This window comes from Pistacia vera, unplaced genomic scaffold (genome assembly GCF_008641045.1).
Source record: "Pistacia vera cultivar Batoury unplaced genomic scaffold, PisVer_v2 Contig142, whole genome shotgun sequence".
Classification (NCBI taxonomy): Eukaryota; Viridiplantae; Streptophyta; class Magnoliopsida; order Sapindales; family Anacardiaceae; genus Pistacia; species Pistacia vera.
Window position 1 is genome coordinate 764,779 of NW_022195489.1, and position 15,403 is coordinate 780,181.

Genomic DNA, 15,403 nt, shown 5'->3' on the forward strand with positions numbered 1-15,403 from the left:
TGAAATTATCAAATTTTTCATCAAATAAATTCAAATGTGCAGTGCTTGCTTAATGTTTAACCCAACGATCATATGGCATGAATGATTAATATCAAGTTCAAGTAGGAGAAAATATCATCGAGAAATCCGAATCCTGGAATTGTGTCTTCTGAAACTCTAGCAGTTAATAAGGAAATAGTAGATATTACATACTGATCATTTAATCCTGGAGTGGACCCTGTTGGATGGTAAAAATCTAGTATAATTGTCTCTCATAGATCTTGTGTATTCTTTTCCAACAGTGATTCAAGCCTTGCAGTCAAAGTTCATTTTCACAGCTCGCTTTGGAAAACTTTACCAGCAGAGTGGTCTTGCCTAGTCCTCCTTGGCCCACCACTGCAATCACTAAGTGTTCGGATCTTCCATTCACTAACCAGTCAATCAATTCATCTCTAGTTGATTCAATACCCACAAAAATAATTTGCTGAGTGAAGAATGGTTAGAGAACATTAATGTGAATAATAAGGCACCCTATTTTTTTTAATTAATAAGGACTTAATATATTTGATTTATCAGATTTTTTCTTTAAACTCTTATCAATATAACTTTGGTTGATTCAGCGACTTGACAAATGATTAATAAATAATTCATTCCAGCTAGACCAACTCTTATCTTTTTCCTCTTTAAACTTGAGTTAGAATGAATATTAGTTAATTAAGTAATTAATTCACTAATTTTCTGTATATTTATCAAAAATTCCTGAACTACACTGTTGATGCGGTTGAACTTAGCAGAATTTGCCTGCAGATTCAAGCACTCAGAAAACAACAGCTATACAGTCCATACTCATTGACTAAAGTAAGATTCTGGGCTGGGTTTTCAGTTTACTATAATTTTTTACAAAATTTTGGGGTTCAACTCTATTTCATCATCAACAGGATTGTCCAAAATTGATCTAATGATCAATAATTTTGACTCTTCGTGTTATGTGTTTGAATTCTACCGAGAGAGGAATTTAATTGATAAAAGGGAACAGAGGATCGAGTTCGCACAGGTTTCATGGTGGTGTATGGCTTGTCGTTGTGAACAAATACATTTTGAAGTTTAATTAGGTATAAAATTATTTTTATGTATATGCAGGTTCATAGAAAAAACCAACCAAATCCATGGAAACAGGGTAAAACAGTGGAGCTGTTTTTGATCGGGAGAGGTGTATTCTCAAAAAGGCTTATACTTTCCTCAACTTCCAATGGAAGTAGCCATCAATAAGCATGTATTGAAAGTGATAAACAATCCAAGAAAAAGAAAAGAGTTTAATATGTTTTGAACAACACAGTTGATAGAAGTTAAGAAACACGAAGACTATCACAATAACATCAGCAACAATAGTAAACTCAGTAGAAATTACGAAGGAATTTTACTAGAAAGTTGATGAACAAAGTGCCTGCGGCAACACTGCATCTCTACCAGCATTTTCCAGAGAATAGAACAATATGACGAAGCTGAACCAATGCAATGCAACACCATTCACAAGAATCTTAAAGGTTTCTTAGAAGCTCAATTCCAACTGGAATCTCTTTCAATTGAAAGTCCAGTCTGGTAGCTTCTATGTCGAGAATTTCATCTCTATTTGTCGATTGTACAGCCAAGGACTCAGGTTTTCCCATAGTAGCAAGGCAAGCTCACAGATCCTTCTCATTTCCATTCGTCATCCTAATGCCTGACATTCTCCAACACTTAGGGTGCAAAGTTCAGTTCAATAATCAAAACGCACTGCTTCAATTAACAGTAAGTATCAAAACGTAGCACTTCAAATACCAAACTAATAGAGTGCATAAGGGAACCCTGGACTTCTGTTGGATTATAGCGTGATGGATACTGCCGTCTGTAATTAACCCAAACTCACATTCTTTCACTCACACTCAGCAACTCAGCATGAACAATAATCCATTAACTCAACAACCAAGCAACAACAAGAATAAAAATGGAACAATCTCAGAAGAAAATAACAGATGGTATTAATATTCAATAGAACAGTAGTTCAACAAGCAAAATAAGCAAATAACAACAGACCCCAAATGCAAAATAACAGGTGGACTTCGAGGGCCAGTACCTCCGGACACTACACACCCAAAATCAGAATACCCTCTACGTCTCTCATTTTATTACTGACACACTCAGATTCTTTTAACTAACTCTGCCAACTGTTGCTCTTGATAATTCCCTTTTCAGCCCCTTCCTCTTTTGCATTGTTGAGACACCACGGGTCCCTCATAACATTACCAAACTTAACTGATTTTTGAACTCTAAACTCAAAAGTCAACAGCTCTCATTTCTTCACTTCATCAGGTCAACAAATGGGAAAGATTCTTCAACGTGTCCGCAGCTGTTTGATCTCTGTTCATAGCAATAGATGAAATAGAATCAAATTTAAGTAATGAAAAGGTAATCCGTAAAAATAATCCATAATTCATGTTTAATTTATAATTATATATTTATGCACATATTTAAAGTCACCATCAAACATTGTCGTCGATCTTAATGGTATCGACAGTGTTGTGATCAGTAACTTCATCAACCAGTTTTCAATCTTTATAAGATAAAATAACATTTCTAAATTGGCTTTAAGATCGTTTCTTATCTGGTTAAGAACAGCAATGCAGTCCATACTCATTGACTCAAGTAAGATTCACGTCCCCTCTTCTACCCGTAATCAACACAACCAAGACAACTTAACCAAGCGTCTAAACCAAAGAATATACAGCTTTTCCTACCCACAATTCTAAAGAAAATGTGACCTGATACAACTTGAAGGAAACAACTAAGCACCTAGCACTGACGAAAACGCGAGAGAAGAGTGAGTTTTTCAATCTGTTTCTGCAGTAAATTTCAGCTTCAAATATGTTGACCATTTGGGCTGATTTCCACCGTTGATTAGGCTAAGATTAATGGCTAAGATCTGTCACTTACTACCTTATTAAAAGGTCAGCGTATTGAAGCTTTACTTAACAAACTCCCACCTTGAAGCTTCAACACATTACCTGATCAAATACCTTATCATGGCAGTTCATCACAAATTACTCATCATGTCTTATTGCTGCAGCTTACTCAACATGCGCAGGTTCAAGCAATGCTTGAACTTGGTTTGGAGACACCACTTTTGTTCCCATATCTGAAGGATTGTTCTCAGTTGGCACTTTTTTCAGATGATTGCCCCTTTGTCCACCAACTCCCTCACAAAATGGTATTTGACATCAACATGTTTGGTTCTCTCATGATACCCGGGGTTTTTCTCAGGTGTATGGCACTTTGGCTGTCTGAATAGACAGTAACACCACCCTCCAGCAGATTAACCTCTGACAGTAACCCTGGAGCCATAAAGCTTCCTTGAAAACATTCGTTACAGCCACATACTCTGCCTCAGTTGTGGATAGGGCAACAATTGGTTGGAGTTGGGACTTCCAGCTCACACAATTTCCTCCCAAGGTGAACATGTATGCAGTGGTTGATTTCCTTGAATCCTTGTCACCTGCAATCAGAATCTACAAATCCTACCAGATCAAGTGAGTCATATCTTTTTCCATATTTCAAGCCCACTGAACAAAACTATTGATATATCTAAAAGCCATTTAGAGCAGCCAATGTTCAAAACCAGGGTTTGACATAAATCTGCTTAAGAGGAAATGGCAAAGGAAAGGTCTGGTCTGGTACTAATCATGGCACATTACTGACCCAACTACTTTTGCATAAGGTTTTTTCCATTTTTATTAATCTGCATCAGTTTTGGGGCATTGTGATCTACTCAACATAAAGTGACCGCTAGGGTACATTCCACAGTTTTAGAACCTGCCATGCCAAAGACACTAATTTTTCTAGGTAAGCCTTCTGATGGATTTTTAATTCAAAGTCCTTCCCGTTTCTATCTATTACCATGCCTAGATCCGTTTAGCACTTCCCAATCCTTCATATCAAATTCAGAGTTCAATTTTTTCTTTAACTCTTCTATCCTAGGTTTAGACTTGCAAATTAAAAGCATGTCATCACATATAGTAGCAAATACAAAGGCATATCATCATATAGCATAATAGAAACAGCAGTCGTATTTGCTTCTATTGAAGCCAATACTAAGAATAAAGGCATCAAAACGTTTACCACGGCCTAGGGGACTGTGTCAGTCCATATAAAGATTTGTGAAGTAAGCATACATGGTTGGGCAGGTGTCTATCTACGAATCCTATGGATTGTCTCATTAAATTTTTTCATCCAAATTCCCATGCAAAAAGGCAGTCTGACATCCAACTATTCTAATTCTAGGTCCTATGGGCAACAATGGCTAAAATGATCCTAATGGTTTTATATTTCACAACGGGGAAATACTCTTTAAAGTCATTCCCTCCTGTTGTTGTAGCCTTTGGCTACCAACCTGGCCTTATATCTAGGGGGGTCAGTGGGTTTCATGTCTTCTTTAGCTTAAACAACCATCTACATTCAATAGTTTCTGGTCTTTGGGATTTGGAACCAAAAACCAGGTTGCATTTACCTTTAGGACAGCATCTCTTCCCCATTGCTGCTTGCCATTTTTCTTTGTCTTTGGATCTGACTGCTTCTTCTTACAGTCTGGTTCTGTCCTCTGAACTTGAGCCCCTGCCACCAGGGCTGTGTAAATCAAATCCGCATAGGAGTATCTTGCTGTGGCCTGATTTCTCTCATACTCTATCCCTACTAGCTGATACTGAGCTAAGGGGTCAGGATGGGGTTCAGCATGTTCTGTTGCATTTTCCCTTCCAAGTCAGGGTTCAGATCTGGTTCATTATACTTCAACTTCCTGATGTTCCAATTCAGGTGGAATTTCAGCAGGCTCCACCCTCATTTGGACTCTCTTAGGTTGGTCCTAGGTCATAAGATTGCTGCTTGTTGATCTTGCATCGGTTAGCAATTTTGCAGGAAATATATTTTCATTAAAAATTACATCTCTACTAATTATTATTCTAACTCCCGGGTATTTCTCTCCCAAAGTCGATACCCTTTGGTTCCCTCTGATAACCTAGGAAGACCACCTAAGTGACCTAGGGTCTAATTTCCCTTCACTATTATGGACGTATGCAGCACATCCAAAGGCCCCAAGTGTCCTAGACTAGGTTTCCTATTACTCCATTTTTCCTCAGGACACATGAAACTAATGGCACTTGAGGGACTTCTGTTAATAGGTAGGCAGTTGTGTTTAGGGCTTCGCCCAAAATGACTTAGGAAGGTTGGATGTGAGAGAAGCATCTCACCTTCTCTAAAAGGGTTCTATTCATTCTTTCAGCAACCCCATTCTGCTGAGGGTTCTCCTAATAGTTCTATGTCTTAGGATGCCATGTTCTGTGCAATAGGAGTCAAATTCCAGGTTACAGAACTCTAAGCCTTGTCTTGTTCTAGGGTTTTAATCCTTTTGTCGTTTTGGTTCTTTACAAGGACCTTCCAACTCTAAACCTACCCAAAGCTTCATCCTTAGTCCTAAGTAAGAAACACACACCTTCCTACTATAATCATCTACTATGGACAGAAAATACTACTACCCCCATGTGATTTGACCCTTTCAGGTCCCCACAAGTCAGCATGCAAATATCTAAGCAGTTGGCAGCCAGGTGAGTTCCCTTTTGGAAACTCAACCTGTGTTGCTTGCCCATAATGCAAGTCTCACAAAATTCAAGAGGTTTAATTGGGTCCTTACCAAACAGGCCCTGCTTATGGAGGATGTCCAAGCCCTTTTGGCTCATATGGCCTAGTCTTAAGTGCCATTTTTCAGTAACATTCAAGTTAGTAGAAACCAAAGCAAAATTTAAACAATCAGCATAATAGGATCCAGACAGAATTACAAACCATTTCCTTTTATCCCTTCAAGCAAAACACAGTTATTTTTATAGACTAAAGGCAACCATTTTCAGCTTTATAGCTACAACCAGATTCATCTAAGACCCCTAATGAAATTAAGTTTCTTTTTAATTCTGGAATGTATCTCACTTTAGTCAACTTCAGTTTTACCACTGTTTAGTTTTAAGTGATGTTGCCTATCCCTTCAACCCTACAGGCATTATTATTCCCTATGAGAGACGTTTCTAACCTATTCTCCTCATAGTCCTGAAACCAGTCTATATTAGGACACATATGAAAAGAGCACCCAGAGTCCATTGCCCAATCATCCATCTTTCCTGTTTTAGAAACAGTTAAAACTTCAGATTCTTCTAAACTGGACTTAGAGGTTGCTAGGTTACTTTCTATATTCCCTTGTTTCTGTTTCTTAAGCCAGGCATAACATTTTCTTTTTCAAATGGCCAGCCTTGTCAAAGAAACACTTCCTGGTTTCTCCTTTGGCCTTACAGTTTTGTTTTCCCTTTTTCTTATTCCTAGGCCCATTATCAAGTGGACTGAATTACTATCTGATTAAAATCACCATTTCCTTTACAAGAAGATTACTACCAGTTCTTCTCTGTACTTTAATCTCTAATTCCTAGCTTTTAATCCTGAAACTATTAAATCTACGCTTGGAAAGTCCCAGTATATTGAGGGCATTTTTTACAACCTGGTAATCTTCAGTTAAAGAATTCAAAGAATCATAGCTAAACTCGAGTCTCCGAGTTCTTGATTGTCCCCTTTAACACTTGGGTCAGTTTCAAGAACTCGTCAATATCTCATCAATAGTCCTAGAGCTATCCATTTTATATGCAATAAAACACCTTTTAAGTAAGCTAGATTAGGACAGATTGTAACGCATAAAGAGATTCGAGTTTACCCCATATCGTTGTCAGAGTTTCAAACAGTCTACCTTTCGCAGGACCGCGTCGAGAGGTTCATGATTACAGGTTGTACGCCTCTCCTCCAGCTCTGCTTCTTTTTTCATTTTCTCCTCTGACCATTTGTGTCACGTCCTTTTCTAGTGCAATGGCTACCTCATTGTGTGATAATAGGGCTTTCATTTTCTTCTTCCAACTGTTGAAATCAATTTTTCCATCGAATTGGGTGATTTCAACTCGTGTGTAGTCTATGGTTTAGATTTGGGGTTGGTGTTTGAATTTAGGGTTGACATAGAAAAACCCTAATTTAGTTAGGATCGAATTAGAATTGATTTCACGAAATTGACCGGATATCAAAGGTTTTCCAAGCCCTAAGACACTAATTTGACTGATTATACCGAAACCCCCAATTTGTAATAAACCCTAGGTTTCAGAATCACTCAAATCAGACCAAAACCCTAATCTCCTCTGATACCACTGTTAAGATCAATCAAACTCAACCTAACCTATTCCTCTATCAAACACAACCAGCAAACACTCAAGAAACAACACAAACATAAAGAATCAAGAATCAAGAACACAGCCAATTTACCGTGGTTCGTTTATTCCAATGGAATAAACTACATCCACGTTGAGCTCAAGTAATTTGAGACTCTCTGCACTATAAGGATGAATTCGTTACAGATTACAACAAGAAATCTCAATAACCCCCAATCTCTCCTCTCACACTTCCCCTCAATCTACCTGTAATCAACACAACCAAGACAACTTAAACAGCGTCTAAACCAGAAGAATATCCAGCTTCTTATACCACAATTCTAGGAAAAATGTGACCTGATTACAACTTGAAGGAAACAAACTAAGCACCCAGCACTTGACGAAAACGCGAGAGAGAGAGTGGATTTTTTCAATAGTTTTCAATTTTTTTCTTTAGTAAATTTCAGCTTTAAATATGTTGACCATTGGGCTGATTTCCACTTTTAGATTAGGCTGAGATTAATGCTAAGATTTGTCACTTACTACCTTATTAAAACGTCAGCGTATTGAAGCTTTACTAACAGAACAAATTCATTTGAAGTTTTAATTATTTTTATTGTATATGCAGGTTCATAGAAAAAAACCAACCAAATCCATGAACAGTAAAGTGGAGCTGTTTTGATCGGGAGAGGTGTATTCTCAAAAAGGCTTATACTCTCTTCAACTTCCAATGGAAGTAGCCATCAATAAGCATGTATTGAAAGTACTAAACAATCCAGAAAAGAAAAGAGTTTAATATGTTTTGAGCAGCACAACTGATGAAGTTAACAAACACGAAGACTATACAATAACATCAGCAACGTAACAAACTCAGTAGAAATTACGAAGAATTTCACTAGAAAGTTGTGAACAAAGTGCCTGCAGCAACTTGTTAGTGTTTATGCGTTGGAGATAACTAAGAAAAGAATAGAGCATGATACGATTGAAGAAAAGTGTCTGAATTTTCTTGAGTTCAAAATGAGTTTACACTTCAACTAATAAAGTTGATATTACACTATTACACCAAACATGCAGACATTATAAACTTGATTTTTTAATCTGAAGCTACTGACTTAATACCAACTAACAACAACTATGTAACACATCCCATATATCCGGGATACATATCAAACATTGCAAAATAAGTATAACTTTGCAGTATTCAAATGGACCCCTGGCAATTGCCTTTTAGTTTTACCGCCAAAAACATATTTGAAACATCAGTTGAACTGCTGCATTTCCAGCCAAGTTCACCCTTCAACACTCCTCCTTGATGGTTGGCTGGAACACACAAGTTTGAATCTGAATTCTCAAACTGGCTTTGGGAAGCCTTGGTCATTGTCACGCACTTGATGTTCACTCTTACAATGCACTAGATTTACTTCACCATTTAACTCAGCTCTCTCACGACATGGAATTTAATTTTATGTGCTTTGTTCGTCCATGCTGCACATGATTCTTGGCCAGCTACTGCAGATTGGTTGTCACACATGATAGCAGTAGCCTTTTTCTTTTTCAGCTTCAAGTCATCAAGATTTTTCCTTAACCAAATGGCTTGATTCACAGCTGCAGCAGCTGATATGTACTCTGCTTCAGCTATGGATTGAGCCACAGTTTCTTGTTTCTTGGAAAGCACAGATAGCACCATGATTCAGGAAGAAGCAAATCCTGAAGTGCTTCTCATATCATCTGTTGAACCACCCAATCACTATCCGAATAACCAACTAAACTGAAGTCCTCTGATCTTTTGAACCACACCCCATATTCAATGCTTCCTCTTACATACCTCAGTACCCTTTTTGCAATTTTGAAGTGTGTTTTCGGTTGGATTACTCATAAATCTGGACACAAACTGGTTGCATACATTAAATTTGGTTAGTTGCTGTCAAATACAGCAGACACCCTATACAGCTCCTATACAGACCTTCATCAACCTTTTCCCCATTCCATCCTTTGACAGCTTTGAGTTTGGTACCAGAAGGCAATTACTGGTTTGCAGTTTTCCATGCAAATGTTTTTCAAAACTTCACTTGCATATCTTTTTTGATTCACAAAGATCCCATCCACATGTTGATCAATCTCCATCCAGGAATAAGACATTCCACCCAAGTTGTCATTTCAAACTCACTTTGCATGGATTTCTTGAATTCACCCACTTGAGCTTGATTGCTTCCAATTACTAGAAGATCATCCACATATAGTGAGATGATCATCATTCATCATCAACTTCTCTAATGTACAAGGTGTATTCATTTGGACTCCTAACAATCCAGATTCAGCAGGTGGTCATTAATCCTGTTGTACTAGGCCCTTGGAGCCTGTTTTGCATATACAAGGCCTTCCTTAACATATACACCTTTCCCTCTTCCTCTTGCCTTGGATCACATATCCTTCAGGTTGTTCGATGTAGATCTCCTCATTCAACCAGCCATTCAAGAAGGCAGATTTTACATCCAATGGGTAACCTTCTCCAGGAGAATTGGGCATCCCACACACAGCAGCCTAATGGTGTCATGCCGTGCACAGAGCAAATGTCTCTAGGAAATCCCACTCCATATTGCTGAGCAAATCCCTTAACTACAAGCCTGGCCTTATGCTTCAGAATTGAACCATCTGGATTTAGTTTTTTTTTTAAATCCACTTCACTTGGATAACTTTTCTATTTTTTGGTCTATCCACCAGCTTCCAGGTTTGGTTTTTTTCAATCATGGCCAACTCCTCCTTCGATGCACTCCCTCAGGATTCTGATTGTGCAGCCTCTAAATGCTTGTAGGTTCCATTTGAGCTAAGTTGCACCTGTCATACACATTAGCAAGTGTTCTGGTTACCCTGACAGCAACTTCTTCTTCTGATTCCTCCCTTGAGTCTTCTTCAGTTTGTTCAGGTTGAACCTCACTCATTTGAGGTTGAGCATCTACATCAGCTCTACCCTTTTCCCAATTCCAGACTCTTTTTCATCAACCTTAACATCCTTGGACACCACAACTTTTCTAGGTCGGAATATAGAGTCTGTAGGCCTTGGATTGGCCTGTAGCCAATGAAAATTCCTATCACAGCCTTATCCCCCAGCTTAGCCCTCTTCAGGTGGCACTAGGACATAGCAAGGCTTCCAAATTTTCAGTTCATCCACTGTTGGTTTGATCTCCGTCCAAGCTTCAAAAGGTGTTTGGTTTTTTAAGGCTTTGGTGGGAATCCTATTAAGTAGGTAGACACTTGTGTTTGCTGCTTGTTCGCCCAAAATGGTTTGGGAAGATTTTTCTCAGCCATTAAGCACCTTACCATTTCCATGACTGTCCTGTTTTTTCCTCTCACAAACTCCATTCTGGTTGAGTGTATGGGCTGCTGTATTCATGTCTTATTCCGCTTCAGTGCAGATTTTTTTCAAACTCTTGAGAAGTGTATTCAGTGCCATTACCTTCTCAAGGTTTTGATTATTTTTTCTGTCAAATTCTCTACTTCAAGTTTGAATTTCCTGAATGTTCCAGCCACCTCATTTTCTGTTTTAGGAAGTAAATCCACCCCATCCTAGACCAATCATCTATAACATACAAATATTTGCTCCCATTAAGTGATAGGTTTGCATAGGCCCACATACATCCGAGTGAACAAGCTGGAGTTTTTCAGAGGCTCTCCAGCTTGGTTCACTGGGAAGGGTTTCCTACTCATTTTGCCTAGTTGACACACTTTGCACACACCTCTCGGCTGCTCAACAATAGGCAGATTCTGGACAAATTTTTGGACTGCATTTTAGTCAAATTTCTATAGTGTACATGGCCTAATCTTTATGCCACATTTCAGTTTCATCCTCTCTAACATTGCATTGCTTGTGTGTGGTGTAGCTTTCCACATTATTGGAAATTTTTTCCCCACTTTTCACTCTCAAAACCTCATTACCCTCACTGTCTTGAATAGGCAGGCTTGTTTTTGAAAATGCAGTGCATAATTCCTTTCCAACATTTGCCCCACACTCAAAGACTTTGACTTATATTGGGTGCATAGTACATTTGAGATTAGTTTTGTACCTTTGGAGTTTGGATTGCAACATCTCTCTTTGCCTCTTGCTTCCACACACTCTTCATTCCCAACCTTGATCTTTGACCGATGAGAGTAATCTATGTTCACAAAGCTACTCAGATCAGGTGTCATGTGATTGTGTGCACCACTGTCAATCAGCCATGTATCATCACAGGTTTGGATCAAGTTGGATAGGCCATAAACAGCTGCTCTGTCTCCCTGCACTCTGTTGTTTCATCAGCAGTTGAGCTTGCTGTTGGGAGCTCTCCTTTGTTTCTGCATACTCTTTCAATATGCCCAAACTGTTTGTAGGCCCTACACTGATACCAGGTCTGAACAAGCATTTGTCTCTGCAGTGTCCTTTCTTTTGCAATGAGAACAGGCTGGAAAATTTCGCATCCCACTAGCTTTTGTTCCATTGGTTGTTGGACTTTTCTTTTCCTCTTTTTTCCCAGCAGACTTCCTATAATTCCCTTGCATAGGTTTGCCTTTGTAGGTTGCCAGCATTGCCCCTTCATATTCGCATCTTCAAGCCTTAGGACCCTTCTTTTGCTCTTGTGCCTGCATAGCATGGCCGCAGCTCATCAATGTGATCTAATTTAGGTCCTTTGAGTCCTCCAAGGATGAAATCTTGGCTTCAAACTTTTCCGGCAAGCTCACCATTACCTTCTCTACTATTCTGCTGTCTAACATCTCCACTCCAAGTAATCTGATTTTGTTGACAATGCTCATCAACCTGTCAACATATTCTTTCACTTTCTCAGCCTCCTGCATTCTTAAAGATTCAAACTCCCTTCTTAAATTCAGAACCTGCATGTTTCTTGTAGTGCTACTTCCCATGAACTCTTCTCTCACTTGTCCAGGATTCCTGGCTATTTCGCATGCCATGATCCTTGTAAAAACAAGGTCTGTGACAGCTGAGTGGATATGGGACAGGGCTCTTGGAGCCTTTGATGCTTCCTCTTCATGCATCGAATTTGGTTTGAGTGGGATTTTGGTCCCAGCGAGGGAGTTGTCTCTCCTTCCTCTACTACTGCCAGAGTCCTTGACCCCTCAGGACTCCTTCATTTTGATGACCAAATATGGTAGTGTTCCCCATTGAACACAGGAGGTAGAAGGGAAGCTGTTTGAGTAGTCATTTGTTTGAAAGAAAACAGGTCTGACGCAAGGCAATTTCCAGGAGAGCTGGTGGTTTTTTTGGAAAGAAAATGTTCAGTTTTTGTTCGAACAACGAAGCTCTGATACCATGTTAGTGTTTATTTGCGCTGGAGATAACTAAGATGATACGATTGAGAAAATTGTCTGAATTTTCTTGAGTTCAAAATGAGTTTACACTTCAACTAATAAAGTTGATATTACACTTTACACCAAACATGCAGACATATAACTTGATTTTACTGAAGCTACTGACTTAATACCAACTAACAACAACTATGTAACACATCCCATATAATCCGGGATACATATCAACATTGCAAAATAGTTAACTTTGCAGTTTACAAATGGACCCCTGGCAGATTGCCTTTCAGTTTTACCGCCAAAAAACATATTTGAAACATCAGTTGGACTGCTGCTTTCCAGCCAAGTATCACCTTCAACAGCAACACTGCATCTCTACCCACATTTTCCAGAGATAGACAATATGACAAGCTAACCAATGCAATGCAACACCATTCACAAGAATTTAAGGTTTCTTAGAAGCTCAATTCCAATTGGAATATCCTTCTAGGAAACATCATGTTGAGTTTATCTGCAACAGCAACACCTCATGTGATACTGTTACCCTTAACTACTTTTGTGAATTGTAGATGAGAGGTACTATCTCCTGTGCTCGCGTACATGATTAGGTGGTGTACCAAAAGAAAGAAAGCACATTCTTCTTATTATGTTATTGAAAATATATAATTTTTTTTTTTTTTTTTTGGTGGCCAGGGTGTCCGAGCCAGCTTGGACGACCAAGTAATCCTCTAATGACCGTAATAGAGGCCGAGGGAAATCGAATTCAAGATCTTTTGAGTAATATACTTAAAAGTTCTTATTTTATCACTCAACCATCCAAGAGTTGATTTCAATTGCTCTGTATTGTGAAGTTTAATTTCAATTCATTATATGAGTTCTATTCAATTATTCAATGAGTCCCCAATATAAGTCCCATTAGGTATCTACTTAGGTAGACCTAATTTGATTTGATTGCTTAATAAACTAGTAAATTAGTTTTTTTTTTTTTTTTAACCAAGATGTATGTGTCAGTTTACGCGTATTTCGACTAATCTTCGAAGAAGATTAGTGCAAAACCCACCGCCATGATCCCCCACTTGAATTAGGATGCTCAGATAAGAAATCGAACTTGAGATCATGTGTTTATCCACATTATCCCCAATTCGCTTTAACCATCTAAGCACCCAGGGATGAGTCTTATTTGATTTACCATTTCTGCTTTGTTAACTAATCTAATACTCAACACCAAATCTAGTTTAGTATTAGGGATTGATAATACCTAATCAAATGCCATAAAATAAGACAAAGCAAAAGCAAAAATGCATTGAAACGTGCAGCAATGAAGGTGTTTTTAGCCTTTAGCCCTTAATGTATTTCTTAATTCTTGTGGGTTGGGGGCCCTTTAGAGATGGTGGCTTCTGAAGTAAGATATTATTTGCTTAACTAATTGGGTAAAAGGTCACTTTACACACAGAGGTCTAAAGAGTCCTCAAAAGCATCACCAGAACAACTTATACGTTGCTCCTAAATGTCTGTTTCTGTTTCTTTTTCAATCACTTTCTCAACATTGAATGTCACTACCAACAACCAAGCCCTTTTGGTAGTTTCGAAACTACGCATCTTCATTTTTATGAAATTGCTGTAAACTTGTATCTTCATGTACCTGAATTTGGACGCATGAAAACCATTGTGTTAACCACTGTGTGTGCATTGTGACATGGGGGGGATCCAATTTGTGAACTAATGTTGATTCTATGGTTTGGGAAGACAAGAGAATCAGGGCCATTGAGAGAGTCAGGGCCTGGGGTTCTTAGTAGAACACTATGGATAAACTGTGTGTTTACAAAAGTGATGCGGAAGCCTCTGCAGTGCAAAAGTTTTGCTAGTTTAAGCATTGGATGTATGTGGCCTTGACCTGTGAATGGAACACGAACTGCATGAGGACGAACATTTTCTGAACGCAACACACAACCCATCTCTCACTTCATTCATAATTATCTTTGTTTTAAGTTAAGACTCCTTCATTGCTTTCTCCTTCTTCTTCGACTGCTGCACTCGCGTCTGCATCCTTGAGGAAAGATCTGATGCTCTCCAATTCACTTTTGATGCTTTCAACTTCTTTCTTTGCACATCCCAACACCTTGGTTTCTTGGACAAGCAAAGAACCCAAGGTTTCTATAACAGAGTTCATTGTAAAGTCTGTCATATCTGATAACTTTTTTTCTGGGTCACTCCATATTAAGATGTTTGCTCAAGGATACATTGTTGTGTGTACATCAACAATTTGTTTCAGCAAATAAATATAAGTGCTTTTGTTAACAAATATAATTTGCTGAGTGAAGAATGGTTAGAGAACATTAATGTGAATAATAAGGCACCCTATTTTTTTTATTAATAATGACTTAATATATTTGATTTATCAGATGCCTGAACTACACTGTTGATGGGATCGAACTTTAGCAGAATTTGACTTAAGATTCTGGGCTGAATTTTCAGTTTACCATAATTTTTCACAAAATTTTGTCCAGAATTGATCTAATGATCAATAATTTTGACTCTTCGTGTTATGTGTTTGAATTCTACCGAGAGAGGAATTTAATTGATAAAAGGAAACACAGGATCGAGTTCGCACAGGTTTCATGGTGTTGTATGGCTTGTCGTTGTGAGCAATGGTTGTACCTTTGGGTGATATAATTATAAAAGAGAGGCCTCAGCTGTCGAAGATTTTACATTGGGAAATTACCATTATAGAACTGTTAAGAATCAATCAAACTCAACCTAACCTGTTCCTCTATCAAACACAACCAGCAAACACTCAAGAAACAACACAAACAATAAAGAATCAAGAATCAAGAACACAGCCAATTTTACCGTGGTTCGTTTATTCCAATGGAATAAAC

General features: G+C 38.4%; 1 protein-coding gene across 1 annotated transcript; it reads right to left on the bottom strand.

Moving 5' to 3' along the window:
• Positions 1–11,467: 11,467 nt before the first annotated feature.
• On the bottom strand, positions 11,468–12,257 carry LOC116123373. Its single transcript, XM_031409151.1, has 2 exons — positions 11,929–12,257; positions 11,468–11,846 (listed from the first exon to the last, which is right to left on the bottom strand). Exons 1-2 carry the CDS (start codon positions 12,255–12,257, stop codon positions 11,468–11,470), a joined length of 708 nt encoding a protein of 235 aa, XP_031265011.1.
• Positions 12,258–15,403: the final 3,146 nt, after the last annotated feature.